This window comes from Empidonax traillii, unplaced genomic scaffold (assembly GCF_003031625.1).
Source record: "Empidonax traillii isolate 1590-97213 ecotype Southwest subspecies unplaced genomic scaffold, ASM303162v1 scaffold51:size1492887, whole genome shotgun sequence".
In the NCBI taxonomy this organism is placed as follows: Eukaryota; Metazoa; Chordata; class Aves; order Passeriformes; family Tyrannidae; genus Empidonax; species Empidonax traillii.
In genome coordinates, this window is record NW_020955244.1 from 1,305,236 (window position 1) to 1,325,426 (window position 20,191).

Sequence of the window (20,191 nt, forward strand, 5' to 3'; positions counted from 1 at the left end):
TAGTGTTTGCTTCAGAGAATGGTAAAACTTTACTACAATTAGACTTCTGTCACTGTTACAAGCTCTTTCAAAAACTTCTGTACTATACATTTGTGCAGATAAAGTGACGTGCATTTTCTTGCAACTGAGTGTCAGGGTGGCAAAATAAGGAAAGCTAGGAAGATAACTGAGTATCTACCACATTTTAATTGCACAGATAATAAAAAATAGGATGGCATAACTCAACATCTTTTGCTGTTACACTCAAAAATAATGTGAAAATTCCAGATTGAAAAAAAAAATCAAGACATGAAGTGTGTCTTCAAGGAGATATTTTATAAATATTTGAGTTACATCTAACCTGCTTAGTTGAATACTGCACTCCTCTGAAACTGAAAATTGGTGGAAAATAATCTGATGATCATGTAAGCATCCCCTCTAACCATAATTATTTCATAAAACCCACTTTATTTTATCAGGTTTTAGCCAGTGACTTTCCCAGTCCTGCAGTAAGGTTTCTCTAGTCCTTATTATTATTATAATGTCATGGCTCATTTCTCAGTCTCATAGGTATTTCAGTTTATTTGTTTGTTTGTTTGTTTATTTCCTCTTCCTAATTTCTCTTGTAACCTTCAAGGTAAAGAACATTTTTGTTTTGAAACTGCCAGAACCATTTTCACCTTGGAGTCTGCTCCAGCTTCTGACCAAGGTTATTACTTGACATCCAGATTTGAATTTTCATGTTATCACACTCTTTATTTTTGCTAATTGACTCTACATTATATGTGTTTTCTGGATATGTTTTCTGCTTTGGGTGGTAATTTATGAGAATTCAGGGTAGATTGCCCCTACAAAAGTGGTGAGGTTTGTATCCAAACATGTTGCTAGTATTTAGAGAAATGACAGTTACCTGGCCCAAAGTCCTGAACCCAGCACTGTGGAAACTGAGCCTGAAATAATTCATCTAGACACTAGAGGTAAAATTGCAAAGCTCAGAGGAAAGTGGCTTAACCCTGGAAATTTATTTTCAGAACTCTTCCTGGCCTTGGGCTGGAATAGATGCAGTCCATAAAAAATGAGTTCCTTTTTATTATCTTCAAGAGATGATTTTAGGGTGTTCCAGCTTGACAGGGACCTATTCCAAAGCATTCTGAAGTGACCACATAACCACACATGTGCAATGAGAAACTCAAATGGAAGCCATTTCCAGGCTCCTCTTTCTTTTCCTGGCTCTCTGTGGGTGTTCCTCTCTCTGACTTACTTCATGAGAAGACCAGAAGAAGGGTCCTGACTATGTGAGAAGCAAAGAAAAGCTTATTCCAGGGATACAGTTTTAATTTTTAAAATATGTCCACTCTGAGCCCCTCTATTTTGCACCTTCTACAATCGCACAATGAACAGGGGAATGCAAAATGCTTCCCTTAGCTTAGTCCGAGCTCTAATTTCAGCCAAAGTGGTATAAAACCCAAGGCTGTCTGATGATGGAGTTCAGGTAGAGCTTCAGAAGGCACCAAGCACAGGCAGGTGATACGGGAACTGAAGTGTGTTAACTGGCATTTTCCAAGAAGTCTATACATTTTTTTTACTAAAGTCTGATATGAAGTCATGTGGCTACCTGGTAATTGTGTATTTAAGCACAGCTTTATTGCAGTGATGCTGTTAACCTTCACATTCACAGTTGATGCTACTTTGAAAATTGTTTAAGAAAAAGAATAAACTGAAGAACGTGAGTTTTGTAACTTTTTTTGGGTGCTTGGCAAACTCTGCTCTCACATTTGGTGGCAGACCTGCTGATGTCTTGATTTTTGAGTAAGCACTCCAAGGTCATGGGGTTTTTTTTCATGCTTTCATGGATTTCTCAGGCTTTCCAACTCTTATTTACGTGTTTAAATTCCCATAATGATTTTTGGCCTTTGGACACACAAATATGGATAAAGAGATAAAAAATAGCATTTCAAATTTTTGTTTTGATTTAAAAGGAGAAGATATTTTAAATATTTTAGAAGTCCAAATTCTTCCACTTCTTGTTCCCTTCTTGCCCCACTGGTGATTCAAACCCTCTTTACTCTGAAACTATATGAATTACCAGACAAGTAGTGAAATGGTCTTACAGAAAGGGACTAAAAGGTTATGCGAGTCAGGAAAGAGTATTTTAGCATGCTCAAAACAACTCATTTTGCAGTACATTACCCTAAGCATTCTGGTGACAACAAAGCAGTCACCCTAAAAAGGAAGCGATTTGATTGCACCGCCAGATTGAAATGCTTTGGTACTGTTGGAGGAAATGCCACATTTCCTAATGAAGCGTTAGGAAGCGAACTAGAAACGTTTTTGACTAGTGACAAATGTAGGAGAGGAAAACTGCCGCTATTCTGAAGGTACTGGTTGGTCTTTAAGGAATAAATTCCGGGTCCTAGAGGGGAAAAGTGTTAGAGGAGAAAATGTGCTCATCAACTTATGATGAAAGACAGTTTTTAAAGTGCATCAAGCTGCTCTGTGAAACACGTATTTCAATCTAGACGGGCCAGGTCAGGTACCAGAAGCAGTCTGAAAACTTCAAGTTATTTTATCTTTGCTGATATAGTGTCTCAAGGTAGTTAGTGTGGGTTAACTAAGTTAATGTGGGTTAATTAACCAGCTCTTGTAGGTGTCTCACAGAGGCTGTTTGTCAGGACACATATTAACAACTTCACAGACTTTTAATACGGCAGCTAGAATCTGTAATTCCCACCAATTTGGGCTCCACTAATGATGTGGGATGTGGTGGCATTGCCTGTGCATGTCCCATCTTCCTTAGTCTGAGCAGGGTTCTATGTTAAAAATTAAGATCTCTATTATTCATTAAACAATCTAAATTCATTATATTACAGTCAGTCTATACAGAAACCTAAAATGTTGAGGAATTGCATTTGCTGAGCAAAACAGTGAAAGTAAACTCTTTTTCCAGCCATCTACATCTCAGTGAACCATAATTTATTAGTGTTAAATACTCCAGAGCACTACCTTTTCCATTTATCAAATGAAGAGATGGATGCATAATCTTAAAAGCAGTAATTGACATTTCCCATATGAAACTTCTAACAATGACAGCTAATTAATTACAGCTCATTTAAGCTACAAAGTAAAATTTACTTCAGTTTCGCAGCACACCATCACACTTTCCTAGAAAATAATTTTCTCTCCCCCTGCCTGCAGCACGTAATGAGTGTGGGATCTTCAGCTAGATGGGTCTTCAGGTTGGGTCCTCAACATCTTTATCCGTTTTTCCAGCCTCTCCATCCATTCATTTCTGAGCCTGGGGACAGAAACACGCATCAGCTTGTCCCCATACTTCTGCAGGGAACAGATTTACACCCTTCATCTTTCCCTCTGGTGATATCTTTCCGCTGCTTTTCCCAGTTGTCCTGCAGACTGTCCTGCCCCTGCGGGGTGTTTTGCTGGATGGCACTTCAGGACCAGCCCTTAAATCCCGGTTGAGGGCTCACCTGAGCTCTGCATTTCACCCTCACCTCCGGTGTGGCGTGGTCCCCTCTCCGTGGCCGTGGCCGGTGTGCCAGAGGGATTTGTCACCCGCCCTGGAGATTGCCTGCCACCTGCTGGGTCACATCACCCAGCACTCCCCCATCCTCTCCTCCTCACTGCTACCTGCCTTGGCTTGCTCATGTCCAAACTCCTGCCAGACCCACAGCAGACTTCTTCGTCTGCTTCTTTCTGTGGTACCTAGAAACTAACAAAAGGAAAGCCAAGCTGGCGCTTGGCTTTCCTTTTGTTAGTTTCTAGGTACCACAGAAAGACTTACTCAAACAGAAAAGGAAGAAACTTCCCAAGGGAGGAGGTGAAACACTGAAATCAGGCTTGTTGCAAACGGATAAAACATGCTAGAGACTCATTCTGGTGTCCCTCCATCCAGCGTTATTAATGTAAGGCCCTCCTTGCTTGTCGTGCTCAAGCATCAATGCAGAGAGGTATGAGGGAGACTCTCGAAAAAATGCTCTCTCACTGAATGATCTCAAGCCAAAATAACTACAATAAATAACTAAAATATGTATCTTTGTATATGCCTTCAAGTTCTGGAGATTTCATGAGAAGTAGGAGTACTGATCTGGTTGCAGACTGGTCTTTCTCATCATGACTGATTAAGGTTAACGTGAACAGTGGTTGCCTTACTCAGTTAGTGTGCTTGGACCATCTGCTTTATAATGGAATTACCTCACATAAATTAAAGAGTCCTAAATAATTCAGACTCTCTTCCTGTGAAAAAAAGGGCCACAGAGAAAGAATGTAGGCCGGGGTACATCTCTGTGCTAGCTCTGCTCTGAACATAAACCTTTATGTCAAAGACAAACCTGCACTGTCAGATGTTGTCCTGATAACTCCAGAAAGTTCCATGTTTTGGGCCCAGAGTGAATTATTCTCCTATCCTGAGAAGTCACAGCTTAGACACATTGACGTTAGCACGCCGATTTGGGAAACTTTATTATTTTCTATAAATCAAAACCACTTCCTGATTTCATTGCACGACTTAAGTATGGGTATCACTTTTCCTCAAAAAAAAAAAAAAAAAACAAAACAAAACAAAAAACAAAACAATGACAAGGCAAAATCAGGCAGCCTTTCTGGATGCAGGTTACCCACTTTGTCAGAGCGCTTCTTCGCTGGCGCTCTTTCTCGTTTTGCAGGTACTGGGTTTGCTGTTCGATGGTCTTTTCCCAGAAGTTCCTCAGGTCGCTGGTTTCGCATCCCCGCACCTCGTGACGCAGGTACTGGCTGTTCATTTTCTCTGAGGGGAGAGGTTTGAAACAGCATTAGGGTCACACAGTCCTTGTTTTGGTAGGATCAGGATAAGAGTGGGAATGACTCGCTATTTAAGCCTTTCTTTTCTAGCTCTGACACTCGAGGGTGTGCTATCTACAGTGGTCTGAATTCCTGCTCCTTCACCTAAAATATCTCTCACTTCCATCTGAATGTGACCTTTAAGATCACCATCAGGATGGCTCTGTTTTATTTGCTGGTTTAGTGATTAAGATACCTTTTACTGTACTTACAAATAGAAAGGGAATATAAAAAGTGGCACATCTATTGAGGGATTTTTGGCCTCACTGTTTTCATGTCTGTAAAATGATGGAGTGATATTGTTCTGGTAACTTGCTGCTAATCGTTCTAACACTTATCTTTATTTGGAAACGGAGAAAATTTGTGTGTATTAAAATATGTGCATAATTTCATAAGACGCTGACTCACAAAAGCCTTCTTACTTACTAAATATTTTTCCCTCTTCTGCAGTTTTAGAAGCAGAACAATTTTGTTGAATATATTTATATATTTGTGACAATTATGTACTTTTCCCTCTATTTAATGTCATCTTAAGAATAAGTTTTGGAGCGAATGTTATCCTAGGGAAAGGATATCTGTCTCAGGATGACTTTTCATGGTCTAATAGTCAATTCCCTCTATCCCACACTGCAGCCAGAAAATCATTTCATTACTTTCAAAACTTCATTAAATATGGAATTAGTATATCCATGCTGCCTTTCAAATTGTTGTGTAGTTTTGCACAAACGTGCCATTATGATATTTTCCAGAACATTTAATTTTTTTAACAAGTATTTAGGGCTCTCTCACGCATTGTCTGAATTCATGGCAATTATTTGTAATTTATGTTAATCAGAGCCATAGGGAGACAGTAAACAAGCCCCTCAAGGCTAGCTTGGAAAAGCTTGAAGAAACTGCAGCCATTCCCCTGCCAGGCATCATAACAAAATAGGAAACTGGGAACTGATAATCTTCAAACAGTTTCAGTTGTCTGTTTTGTGAAAAATTGAGAGACACATTATGAAGACTCTATGAGCAGAGGATAAAACCAGCCCTTTTGAAGAGGGCCCTTTCTTGCTGGGATTTCACTGCGACTTCCCTGTAAAACCTCCATAAAAAACTCATGGCCTCTGAATGATACAAGCGCAGCACTTGAGCCTGACTTCTGCAGAAAAAAATTTAGTGGGCGAATTTTCAGGTCCTGAACAAATTTATAGCTGGATGTGTAAGTGATGGCATTAGTCTGGAATGTGAATTGCAAGCACACCTCCAGCTGTGCTATGGGATAACCAGTTCCAGGTCAAAAAGTTCGCTTAATATGAATGTGGGTTTTCATAATCCATATGTATTCTATAAATATCCACACATACATCCATGCCAACTCAAACATTCCTCCCCAGGTGGCAGTTACTACCCTTTCAAACCTTTTGTGTCCCAGGAATAATCTACACATGTACGAAAAAGATATGGTAACAGCCATCTGGGTAAGACTAATGGACTTTCCACTGTAGGAGTTAATCTCTGAGGATAACTCTTTCTGGGGAGCAGAAAGCAGAATTCCCACACATCCCTGGGGCTCTGAAATAAATTGCCAAGAAATAATGTCTCCTGGTTTCCTTGTCAAAAGAGATACCAAAGCTTCATCCTTCTGAATTATTATGAATTCTTGTTTAATAGACTATGGATGTGTCTTTTCTCTCTCTCTCTCTCTGAATATATATATATATAAGGGTAAATGTTAATCCTGAATAAGGCAAAGTTACGGAACTCATTACCAAAAGGTATGATTGAGCCCAATCATACACCTTCAGAATACACACATCGTTTACTGGTTTTAAATGCTCTGCCTCGTGCTTTGATTGTATTATGTATATATTCTTGATGCTGGCTTGAATGTGTTTTATAGATGTGGCCTGCCCCTACAGCAACAAAACCCAAGGAAAAATTTTAAGGCCAATAAAAGAGACACTCAGTTTCCTTTGCCATTTGCCTCACATAGTATTTAGGCGAACGTTAGAAACCTGTTGAGGCTGCAAAGTGTGTATAATACTACCCACTACAGGCGGTTTTTGTTTTGTTTTGTTTTGTTTTGTTTTGTTTTGTTTTGTTTTGTTTTGTTTTGTTTTCGGTGCGAGGGGTATGGGAAAGGAATGAGTGCTTTTCTCGGTCTATCATCTGTGATGTTTTCTTTGTGTGTGCTTGATCAGGCACAGTAAGAGCACTGCCCAAGCCATCCTTCTTTTGTGACCTTTTGTGTTGTGTTCACACACGGATATCTTGGTGCTGAATTTTCTCTTCCTCGGGTCCAAATATTCCTCTGTGTTTTCATTCCCCCTAATGCTGGAGAACACTCAAGTGTGGTCAAATACGTATAAAAGTTACTCAAGGTAGAGTTTCTGCATTGTTGCTTTACTGATCCCTTTACGTCCTGGATAAACACCAGCGTGTAAATGTGCCAGCATTTTCTTCTCTGAACTGTAGAATCACTCTGTCCCAAATTACTTTGTGTTTCATACTGTCTCTTTGAGCCTGTTCACATGGTGATTGCAGGAACTGCACAAAGACCCCACTGGAGTAACTCACCTGGTTTCTTTTGCCTTTATGCATCATGTGCATAGATGTCTGAATTCCTCTCGGCCCTGCCACCCTTTTCAAAACTGTTGCCATAAACCTGTGTGTGAGCAATCAGGGATATCAAACCTGGTCTATCAGTGTTTCACTAGCTCTCAGTGGCAGAAATTCTTTATGTTCCCCCTTACTTCAGCTTTCTTCAGAGGAGAGCTACGGGACCTATCCTGTATGGTGGCTTTACAGCAGCAGTTATCACCTGGAAACTATTTTCATGCTTTGGAGCCTCGTTCAAAGTGGTTAAAATAAGGGACCTCATGTAATAGGGAAAGAGAAGAATGGAAAGACTCCAGTGGAAGCAGCCTCCAAGTCAGCCTGAACAAATAAACTCTGTGTCTGATACAACAGGTGGGCAGAAATATACTGTTAAAGCACATAGGCAGTGGTGATGCACTTTTATAGATCTTGCAGTTAGTTCTGACTTCAACTATCCTGCCTCAGCCAGGACTAAATGAGGCTTTATTTAAGCCCCTAGTGACAATCCTTCCAGAGGACAATAACGAGAGGCTCTTTCTGGTAATCTTCTCTGACAGAGCCCTGGTTGCAAGCCAGTGAACAAATGTAGCTGCTCTCAAACAAAAGGAAAACATGATAAACTCTGGGGAGGTTTTATCACGATGAAGATGATTGCTTGTGGTTTTTTTTATTTAGTAATTTTCAAGGGGGGTGATATTATTTAGGCTCAGTTTGCCAAAATCTTACAAAGTTAGGGAAGCTGTGACACTATCACTATTAGCTGGAATTCAAAAATTATTCTGGTAGAACAAAAGAGGAATGTAAGATCAATTTGATCTGACATCTTGACTTTTTTGTAAGAAAAAAAAAAATCAGTAGTTTGAGGCTGAATCCTCAAACTAATAAGAAACCATTACCACCACCAGAAACACACTTTTTCATGGAGAGAATTGGGAGTCAAAAGTTTCTTAGCTAGAAAATGGTGTGTAAAGAAAAGTGTGCATTTTCTTCCCGTAGTAGAACACAGACTGTTAAATGAAATGTTTTTTAAAATTTACAAAGCATGTATTTTTCCCCCTTCTTGTGCTTCTTGTAAAGCACAGTCAGTCAGAGTTCTCAGAATCTTATGCATCTTCCTAAAAATAATACAACATTTTTATTCATCTGACTTTTCATGGACTTGCTTTGTGACCTGCTTATTACATAAACGCGCTGGATTAATAACAAATTGCACGATACATAAAAGAGCAGACTATCTACACTAATGATAATATTTCCTGTTGAAACAACAGAAATCTGCTTTGATTTTAGAAAACAGGGCTAGTGATCACAGCCATGATTTCCCTCCTTTGCCTTGGGTCTTGGATATGTCATTCACCTTGTGCTTCTGCTCTTGGCAGCAATTCACATCTCAGAGGGCTGACTGAAGTTTCCTTGAGATCCCCCCTGGGGAACCATACCAGTTCCAAGCCTAACTTAGGTCTCCAGACTCTGGGTAAAACTCTTGGGAGGCAGAAGGAAGCACTGTGATTCAATTCCCTGCACCCTTCAGTCCGTGGGGTGGGTTGCACAGTGCAGTTCATCCCAGGAGTGGCCTGAGCCTCGGAGCTGCCCATGAGCAGGGGGGACAGAGGCTCCTCACAGCCTGCTCTGAGTGCCTCAGGGATGAGCAGTTACAGCAGGAGCTGACCCAGAGCACCAACCTGAGGATGGAGGAAGGCTGGTGTGGTCTTCTGCTGCACAGAAGTCCCTAACACTGTGCTGGTCTCTTTGCAAAATTCATTAGTGTGTCTTACCAGCAAAGATGTGTGACTTTGCATGTCTACTGTAACTGTTTTACTTTCATTTGCAGTTTGGCATTATAGACTATTAATCAATGCTTTTCCTTTGCAAACAGCCTTGCCTTGAGTTTGCAGTGAAATGAAGCCATTCCAGGCAAGTGATTTATTCTGCCAGCAGAATTTCCTAGTTTGGCAGAATTTTAAGCACATGCTCTTACCAGGATGAGTGATCAGTCAGCTCTCTGCACGTAAATTTCAATCAATTTAATTGGACTTTTCCATGCAGTGGGATTTTTCAGTGTATGGAAATGACAACCTTGCTGACGTGTGACTGAGCAATACTAGTAGGAGTTACAGTTGTGTGTCTTTGGCAAATCAATTCTAACAGGCAAGTTTAACAGTTTTAATAAGTCAGCTGAAATGTTTGCACTCAGGCACTACGTAGAAGTCTCTATTCAACCATTCTTTTTTTCTAATTCCCTCAGTACATTGTTGCTTTTCTGTGGAAAGCTGATGAGTCTGTTTTTCTGATGGAGAGAATAACTATTCTTCAAATGCTTTGCACTGTAACAAAATTTGGACCTCTACCTTTATGACAAAGAAATATGTTAAGGCAAGGCTTGTGGTAGCTGTGTGGTTCTTGCATCTCATATTGCTACACGCTGCTCTCCACCTCCCATGCCAGTCCTCCAGCCTAACCTGAATGATTCAGACCTCTGCTTTCAAATACCTGTCTGTCTGGTTTCCCCAGTTCTGTTGTTCCATTTGGAAAATCTCTCTCCAGTTCTTGCTGGAGCTGTGTTTCACAGAACCATAGAACATGCTGAGTTAGAATGGACCCATCAGAATCATCGAGTCCAACTCCTGACACCCTGTGCAAGACACCCCCAAGAATCACAACATGTGCCTGAGAGCATTTTCCAAACACTTCTTGGACCCTGTCAGGCTTAGTGCTGGGACCACTTCCCTGGGGAGCCTGTTCAGTGCCCAGACACCCTCTGGGTGAAGAAATTTTCCCTGATATCCAAAATAAACCTCCCCTGACTCAGCTTCAGGTCATTTCCTCAAGTGCTGTCACTGGTCACATGAGTGAGGAGATCAGTGTCTGCCCCTCCACTGCCCCTCATGAGGATGTTAAAGAAGGCAATGAGGTCTCCCCTCAAACCAAGTGACCTCAGCTGCTCCTCTTTGCCTCCAGACCCTTCACTACCTTTATGGCCCTCCTGTGGATGCTCTCTAATATCTTGGTCTCTTTTTCCTACAGTGCTGACCAAAACTCCTCTCATGCAGATCTCACTAGACCATGCTGGAGAAGCTTCCCATGTCCAAATGCCTTCCCTGAGCTTTCTGTAGATTTGCTCAACTTTTATTGACTTTTAATATTCAGTATCTAAAGCATATTTAAAGCAGCTATAGTTTGCTTTTGAGATCAAATATTGCTTCTGATCATTGGATTTTCCCCACTGCCAGATACATCTGAAGTCTGCTCCTGTGAACTGCTGAATTCATAAGATCAAGTATATAGAATAAATTAATATTTATTAGTCAAGGATCTTGAACACACTTTGCTTTGTTGTTTGATTTTTGAGTACAGGAAGACTTGATGGTCTATGGTCAAAGAAGATAAATCTTGCCCAGGACTCATGTTCTTCATTAGATCATCCAATTCAGAGAAAACATACAAGAGAAACCTATTCTGATTCATGTGAAGACATCTACCATTGAATTAATAAGTCTCTCGGCAGCAGATCTCTGTTAAAAAAACCTTTGAGAGAAGAGTGTGTGTGAGAAAACTTGGCCACCCTTTAACCCATCAGTTGAGAATGTACAGCCATATCTCTTGGTGTTTTATTCAGGATTGTGGCGTGGAAATTATCTGTAAATATTTTTTCTGTATCAGTGCTACTCAGCTTCCTTAGAATTCTGCTAAACTGGGCACTCTTCCCTGGCATTTTCCTCACACTCTCATCTTTCCTAGAATATAACTTTGTGAGAGTTTAAGTTAGAGAACAAACACGCTTCTTGTTGTCATTATTATGGAAAACTCACTACAAAAACCAAATACTTCCTTACCTTTGGAGCTGGACTCTTCTTGCAAATAAATCCTCTGTGTGACACAAACAAATGAGGAGTATTACCACCGCAGCCCTGGCTTCTCCAGTGTCACAGGGCAGTAATGAAATGCATCCCTCGGTACTTTTTATTTGAAGTGGAGGTAACATAAATCCTTCATCATATCAGGGCTATTTTGAACAGAACCAGCAGCAAGATAAGATCATTTAATGAACTTTGCAGCCCCCTGCCTGAGATGACCATGAAACACAGGCCCCCTTGAGAGCATGCATCCCTCCCACACTGGCAGATACCTCAAAGAGCATGACTTGGCAAGCGACGAGCATCTTCTTTAAAATGCGTGCTAGTGTTATCCATTTTAATAATCTTCCTATGAAGCCTGAAAAATTCCACACTGCTATCTTAGCTGTAATGGAGGCTGAAATGGTGTGACAAATCACGCTTGGTTTTGCTTTACAGGATGACTTACAGGAGTATGCAGTGCTTTGGAGCTGTTAATCTAAGGATGTGTGCTTGATTACGACCTATCGAACAATCTGTTCTCTTCAAGGCACAATTGTCATAGGAATTGTCTGTTTGGTTATTGTTAGCTGATGGAATGCATTAGACCAGCACTAGCTTTACCACTTGGAGTTGTTGTAACTCTATTACAGATGAACACTTACATTGTTACATTTCATTTTCTGCGGAAAATATTTTGTAGGTTTGGCTGATGACAGATGCATGCACTGATCTCAGTTTTCATTAAATCCATCTACATTGCTAATACACCATATGTGACTGCTGGCTTAAGTAGTACTTATACCACTGCTGATTATTTTAACCCTCCTTTGTCGTACTTTTTCAGACAACAAGTAGTAAAAGCAGCAGCCATTAGATGGATGCTTTCTGTAGTTCATATTTGCTTATTTTTTTTTTCTGCAGTCTGCTTTGCAGGAGAAAAACTCTGTGCAAAACCTGGCAGCTGCAGCCTTCCTTTATAAAGGAAAATTCCAGCTATTTCCAAACATTGATGAATTTCTTTAACTCCTTAAAAACAGTACCTATTAACATTCTCTAATGTGTTGTTCCATCTCATGTGGTGTGAAAACATAAGAAATAACCCTTCCCTCCACACATGTGATAACAAAGGTAATGTGGTCTCAGGGATTTAGGACCCTTTTACTCATGTGGCATTGAAAAAAAGAAAACACCACATCACAAGTAAAGTTGATTGCTCTGTTTTTGGAAAACCAGCTCAAACTCTGGCTGGCTTTGGAAATCACAAACAAAGACGATTTACTGGGTGAATATTAGAATAACATGGTATTACAAAGAGAGGTTGATGCCCAGGCTTGAGGCACCAGTGGTGTTATGGTATTGCAGAGCAACATAACTGCTTCCTTGCCGTTATTTGGCTCAGAACTTGAATAACTTTCTCTCCTCACTGAACACAACTTACCAAATTCGCAATGGATTTGAGATTTGCTTTTGTTTTGGTTTGTTGTGTTTCTTTGTTTGTTTAGATTTTTTTTCGAGGGTGTGGGGTGGATTTTTTTTTTTTTTAATGTTATAATGTAGGCAACACCTTCCATAAACATTTGCAAAGATCTGATTTCGGGAGGGAACTCCAGTGCCCAGAATCGTCGGACCAGAACCTCTATTTCTGCACGTCAGCCATTGTTTGCCTCATAAGCGAGTCTCAAAACTGCTCACTAGAACCTGCTTGTTTAACAGCTCTCATCTCTGGTTTGCCAAAGTTCTTGTGAACACCTGCTTAATGTCATTAGCAGAGAACACAGAAGAATCTGCAAAGTATCTGACAAAGTGTAAACCTTTGGGGGGGCCTGCGGTGTAACTACCTGCGGCATCAAATTGATGCTCTGAGCTGTTGTTCATGTGTGGGAGAGCTGCAAATAAAAGTAGCAGTCAGCTCTTACACGGGTAATCCTGGTACATTTGGCTGTGTTTTGTCAGTCTGGCCCCTTCACTCTGTGTGTGTTCTTAGACCTGATCCTAAGGAAGAGGGGGTGAAAGGAAAAGACATTGTACAGAATCTACACAAGCTTGCCATTTCAGTGAACATCTCATGCCTCTTTTCTCTTTCATGCTAGAGAAAATAATATCCAGAGAGGTGAGTTTCATAAGCAGATACCGTGTTATTGGGGTAGCTTTCTTTTGTATTCACTGGGCATCTGGTATTCACATCCTTCTAATTCTTGACTGATGCAATGGCAGTCAGAAAGTGAGGGGGGATTTCTGGTACTACTGGACTTTGTCCTCACTGGTGCAGCAGCAGGACAGGGCACAGCAGTCTCAGCATCCTTCTCCAGGCTTCACAAATTCCGGAATAGAGCAAATGACTTAGGCGGCAGGTGGAAGGAGTCTGATTCGTGTAGGAGTCTGCCTTCCAGAGAAATTTGGTTGTTAACCGTTTTTCATGCTTCTGTAAATATTTACAGTGGGAGAGTTTTAAAACTTGCCTTTGAAAAGCCATCAGACTGGTCAGTCTGGTACTGCAGAGTGAGGCAGCAGGCAGGAGGCTCCCTGACGGGCGGTCCTGCAGCCAGTGCCACAGCATCCGTGCAGGGGTCTGGTGTTTCCCTGTGCCCCTGTTGCACATGCATTGATCTAAACCCTGCTTGGCTGTTTCGGCACCTCCCAGACTGCATCTGGAGAACACACCCCTGATTAAAAGTTTTTAGCCCTGCCTGCTGGGTGTGACACTGCGGGCTGGATCAACGTGCCTGAGAAAAGCTGTTGTGACTGGACAGCTGAAGGAGTCACTTCACGTCACTGAGGTTTACAAAACTATTTTCCCTCCCCTGTACACAAGAATACCTTTTACCCACACTCTGGATTTTTCCTCTGAGTGCTTTCTGGATGGTGCATTCGTCACATCATCCGTGCCTATGAAACACTGTAGTTTTCTCCATAATTCCACTTATAGGATAATCTTAAGGTCAGTGAATCAGCAGACTGAAGAGCTGACCTGTTTGATTAGCTGAATGAGACCTCTTTTTGACACCACTTACATGACACCTAAAACCTCTATAGAGATTGCTTAGTGTTTATTGCAATCATGATATTGCCTTTGTAACAGACCAGAAAAATTAGATAAGCAAGATCCACTAGTACCTTTTTGTAATTCTCCTGTTAATTGCCTGCCTGCAGCTTTTTCGGGATCCTTTTTTTTTTTTTTTTTTTTTTTTTTCCCCCAGGACTGTAAAGTTTTCAAGCAGTTTAAGTTGCATTAGGCTGAAATTCACCCACTGGAGCTGCTTAGGTGCACAGATGCTTTCCCATGGACGTGTAAGTAGCCTGGCTCCGTGCACTGCAGGGGGGAACTTTGCTGCAAAGGAAGGAAAAGGCTGCCGGTGTCACCTGCTCTCTCCTAGCACTTCCATGTGTTTGAAACTACCTTACAGTCCAAATAAACTTCTATAGCGACCTGTCCAGGGAGGCTTCTATAATGATGCGTTGAATTTGCCTGCAATTTTACCTGCAGTTTTGCCCTGGATGTTTTTCCATCTTGCTATGGCACTAGAGTTAGGATCAAAATCGCCTTAGACACCCTCAGGCATCAGTTTAATGAGTGTAGGAAAGAGGTCTTTGATCTTCTGTTAAAATCAGCCAATGCAGAGCATGCTCCACTGCACATACTGTTTGAATGGGGGTTATGGGCATACAAATCGTGGAGAGAAACAGGAGATCTCAGTGGGATAATGCAACCTCTTGTTTTTGGTTTTTTTTTTTTTTTTTTTTTTTTTTTTTTTTTTTTTTTTTTTTTTTTTTTTTTTTTTTTTTTTTTTTTTTTTTTTTTTTTTTTTTTTTTTTTTTTTTTTTTTTTTTTTTTTTTTTTTTTTTTTTTTTTTTTTTTTTTTTTTTTTTTTTTTTTTTGTAGCATTATAGTTCCCATATAGTCACATTCTGGGTGCTTCTGTTAGATAAAGTCAAATGGGATGACCTGAAGCTGTTGGAGACTTCCAACTTGCTGCTGGAAAATTAACAAAGGTCGACAGAGACTTTGCTGTCAGTATTACTTTCCATGGGTTAACGTCACTTTGGTGATAGGAAAGCAGAGAGTTAGGGTAGTGCATTAATTGCATGAGTTTTTATCTTCTTTCAGTATTTCACAGAATTTAAGTGTCTGGCCATTCTGTACCTGTGACAGAGGCAAATACTATTTCACTGTTTTCTTTATGGAAGCTCAAGATCACCTTTGGATGCTCCTGAACTATTTTACTTGGGAAGAAGGTCGGGTAAGAAGAAGGATGATAAAAGTCCCTATGCGTTGCTATTTGCTTTTAAAAGTAAATTTAATCTTCATGGATAACTCTGTGGTTGGGTATGCACCCCTGCTGCTCCCCAGCTGAACCCCAGTTTTAAACTCTATTTAGAACCAGGCATAGATGTGCTGAGTTGTCTGCACTTTGCAGTGTATCAGAGGGAAGGGATCTGGCTGCAATTGCATGTCAGGGCTTTACCATGCCAATTAACCAAAATGATAAGCAGACTGCCTTTGCCTGCTTCTTGGCTCCTGTTAAGGCTGTACCACTTAGCATTAAAAAGGCAGCCCAGACTTCATTCTGGCTCTGAGAGTTTGAACACAGAGCGTGAGATCTGAGGGCCCATTCAGCCTTTCCTGTGCTTCCTGGAAAGAAATCTGATTTCAACCCTTGCACTCGATCCAGCCACTGAAAAGTAATGTCTGGTATGAAAGATTGTCACCAATGTGTTTCTTGTAAACAGTGAGACCCAAACTGACCATTAGCTCTTAGAAGCTGCCACTACAACAGTCTCTTGCTAAAACAATCCTGAGTGAGCAAAGATTGCTGGCAAGATTATGAAGGTACCAGGTACGTGTTAAGTCATGGCAGATTAAGATCATGTAACTACAAGAGAGCAAGGGCTGGCCTGGGCCACTACAGAGTGGTGGACTTTGGCATCCCAGCTCTGCAAAAGCTCTGCTTGTTTCATTGCCATGACAGTCTATGTGAATAGTTTGGAGAGACAGCCAAACTTTAAGGATGGATGAAAGTGAATAGAAATGTTGGCTTTGTTTTTTTAATCCTGTTTCTTTTCCTTTGCATTAGTGTATTTAGCTAATGCAGAATAATACAGACAATAAATGGATTTCGGTGTGAGTGCTACGGCCAGTCAGACCACCTAGACCACTTCCCAAATATGGATTTAAATGCCCGATGTTATGCATCAGAAGTTGAATCTTTTGCTCACAGTTGTTGAAAGAGGACCACATCATTAACTCGAAATGCAAGAAAAAAAGGTAATAATAAGTCGTGTCAGCTAGGAACATTTTTCTGAACGTGAGCATGACAAGTTCTTTCCTTGCCTGTTGTATACGCATGTATTGCTGATAAAATCTTAAAATGTTTAGTGTGTCAGACATATCAATCAAATTCATTTAAGGAGCTGTTGTATCCCTAGAAATTGCCAAAAGAACCTTTAAAAACTGTATTATACATGTTTAATTTGGAGGCAAAATTCTTTCAGTGTAAGTTTGACCTACGCTGAATTTGCTCTAGAGTTTCTTTATCCAGAAAATAATCTCTCTTTTCAGGAACTGAGTGCAAGATTGAATATGATCAGAAAATTCAGTTGAGCCATGCCAGTGTGTAGGGGTGTTCTTGAAGCACACCCCTGTACTCGTCCCTGCTCCCTGGAATATCTTGTTGTCTTCCTTCCTGGTCATTGTGTACACACAAGTGTTAGTGGAGAGGCATGGGTGGTGGTCACAAAATGTCCTGCTCCTGGCCTGTGTTTCTGTCCCTCTTGTGATGCTGCTCTGCAGCTGAGCAGCTTGTTGTTGTCACAGTGTAGATTTTCAGTCCTGATGGAGGAAGCACTCAGCTCAGACATGGGGCAAAGGCTCCAGGAGGTGGGCCAAGAACAGCTGTGAGAGGAGAGATCACTCTGCTATTTATCACTCTAGCTACAAATATGAGTGGATCCAACCCCAATGGGACTGCATGACTGGCAAACTGGTAGCAATGTGACCTCTGAAGTACTCAACGACTATTTTACCTCTGTTTCCAACGTCAGTCTTTCTTCCCCCACTTCTCCAGCAGACAGAATTCAAGGCAGGGCCTGGGGGAGCAAAGTACCTCCTACTGTAAATAAAGGTCAGGTTCATGATCAGCTGAGGGACCTGAATGTACACAAGTCTTTGGGACTCAATCTGATGTATTCCAGAGTCCTGAGGGAATTGGCTGATGTAGCCACCAAGCCCCTCTCCATCATATTTGAAAAGCTGTGGCAGTCAGGTGAACTTCCAGGTGACTGGAAGAAGCTCAGCATTGTACCCATCTTTAAAAAGGGTAGAAAGGAAGACTCCAGGAACTGCTGACTGTATTTTTTTTTCCCCTCAAGCAAAACCAGTTTTAATACTAAAGTGAAAGCATGACAAAATTGGCTGGTAGTATTCACTCTACAACTTACTAGACAGATAAAACACACAGAAAGAAGCAAGCAGAAGTCCAAAGTCAATCAATCCAAACCAAAACAAACCCAAAACTATCCACGTGGAGGCTGGAGAGGGGTTGGAGAGGGCAAGGGTAAAGGATAGGAAAGGGTAAGGATAAAAAGGAGTATGGAAGAGCCTCTTTCTTTCCAGATGGCTCCGTGGGCGCTGAACTCGTATTTAGAATCAGTCCATGTATTTACCTTCTTTCCTTCACTCAGTTCTGGGAGGTCAGCCTCACCTCCATGCCTGGGAAGATCATGGAGCTGTGCTAAGGCACATGGAGAAGGGGGAGGTGATTCAAGGCGACCAGCACAGTTTCACCAGGGGCAAGTCCTGCCTGACCAACTTAGTGGCCTTCTGTGATGGAGTGACCCCATCAGTGGACCGGGGATGAATGTCATCTATCCCAAAGTAGGGCCTTTGACACAACCCCCGATAATCCTTCTCTCTAAACTGCAGAGAGGTGGGTTTGCAGGGTGGAATGTTTGCTGGGTGAGGAAGTGCCTGGATGGCCAGAGGGCAGATGCACCTCTCCTGTGAGGAAAGGCTGAAAGAGTTGGGGTTGTTTAACCTGAGGAAGACATTATTGTGGCCTTTCAATACTTAAAGGGGGCTGATGAGAAGGAGGGGTCAGATTTTTTAGCAGGGCAAGAGGTAATGGTTGTAAACAGAAGGAGGGTAGATTCAAACTAGATCAAAGGAAGAAGTTATTGATGATGAGGCTGGTGAAACACTGGAACAGGTTGCCCAAGGACGTGGTAGATGCCCTGTCTCTGGAAACATTCAAGGTCAGGTTGGACTGGAATGTGAGCAACCTGATCTAGTGGAAGGTGTCACTGCCTACGGCAGGGGTTTAGGATTAGATGACCTTTAAAGATCCCTTCCAACCCAAGGTATTCTATGTTTCTATGATTCCATATGACGACAGATGATAAGGACAACTTTGTTCTGCCAGGTTTGCAAAAGAATCAGTAATTTCAGTAATAGCAAAACTAGCAACTTCTAAGTACTGAAAGGTTATTTATGTCTGGAACAAGACCTGTAAGCAGCAGAAGGCAATATACTTCTTGCTTTCCACCTGTGTTTAAAACTTTTTTGTCTCGAAGGGAAGACTTTTCTTGTTAGTTTTCACTTCTAATCAGGACAACTGGACTTCACCACTCAAACAAATCTACTGTAACAAACTCTCCTGGGAAACTACCTATTTTAATGTGGTGGGAGAACTTGACCCTGTTGGACTACATTATGTCTCAGTTGCCTTCTGGCTTTGAAGACATTAATGCTGTACATTTTGTCTTTCAAGTAGACCTCAGGCATCTGAGTCAGTGTCTGTCTTTCTTGTCACAGGGCTGCCTCATGGAGAAAGGCATTGGAGATTGTAGAAGTTCCTAGTGGAAGTGCATTAACTTGAGCGCTTCAGACTAGTAGGGTGAAGACATGAAAGTGTGGAAATCTCAGAGAAGTCTTTAACTGGGTTGTCCTTCTGTTGCCTCTGCTCTTTTTTCAAACTGTGCCACAAGCCATGCAGATATTCTTGGGACCTTGGGGTCAGCAGCCAGAACACACTTTGATGAGTGCTTATCAGCTCTGAAAATTAAATGCCACATGGACAAAGGAGACTGTTGATGCAGAGAGTGCAAAACATCCCTCTTACATGCTACTGTCAAGGTAACCACGTAAATCAATGACCCTATAAAAGAAATAGGCCTGAAATAGTAACCTCCTTCAATATAATGTAAGCCCCATGAAATCAGTACCAGTGCTTCCTCTGATCTTGGCAAGAGGGCTGCCAGGGCTGAGAGTGCAGCCTGAATCCCCTGTGACTCCCCCATTCGACTTCATATCCACAGCCTTGTGTAGGCAGTTGACAGACATTTGTGATTCTCATCACAAAAATAGACCTTGTTTGTGTTCATCCTTTGGAGGTGTCTTTCAGTAGTCCTGCCACTATTTCTAAAATGATTTTTTTTTTTTTTTTTAAGACCATAGGGGAGTTGACCATTTATTTTCAAGGACATTGAGCCTTTCGGGGGAATTTGGTTGGCTGCATCACCTTTACACAGCTGCAGTTATGTTTCTGGAAAATTCCTACTCTTATATGACCATTTCCTCCTTTTCTGCCATGGTTTTGCCATGAGCTGGTACTGAAGTTATCTACAAACAGCATTGTGAAGCTGTGTCCTTGAACTGTTTCTCTGACTAGCTGCATTAGGTGACTGCATGGACCAGGGGAAAACACGTAAGGAAATATAAAATGTGCAAATCTAACACTTTATGTTAGTGACTCCTTCTTCAAGTTTAACACAGTCCCTGTACCCTGTGACTTCACATCTGAACCCATGATATGCTCCATTGTGTTTTGTACATATCTCAGCGTCCTTAAACCTCACTAAACAACAAAAGGGATCCCTCAGGATTTCACCACATACTATAAAGAAACCAGCCTCTCCTTCACAGATTAATCTTCTGGAATTAATTTCCAGGCTTGTGGTCACTGTAC

The 20,191-nt window shown here is 41.3% G+C and overlaps 1 protein-coding gene across 1 annotated transcript; it reads right to left on the reverse strand.

Moving 5' to 3' along the window:
* Window positions 1-2,924: 2,924 nt before the first annotated feature.
* LOC114055243 (protein FAM240B-like) lies at window positions 2,925-11,320 on the reverse strand. Its single transcript, XM_027879170.1, has 3 exons — window positions 11,229-11,320; window positions 4,615-4,759; window positions 2,925-3,274 (listed from the first exon to the last, which is right to left on the reverse strand). The coding sequence occupies exons 2-3, from the start codon at window positions 4,752-4,754 to the stop codon at window positions 3,196-3,198; spliced, it is 219 nt and encodes a 72-aa protein (XP_027734971.1). The 5' UTR covers window positions 4,755-4,759; window positions 11,229-11,320; the 3' UTR covers window positions 2,925-3,195.
* Between the last annotated feature and the right edge of the window lie 8,871 nt (window positions 11,321-20,191).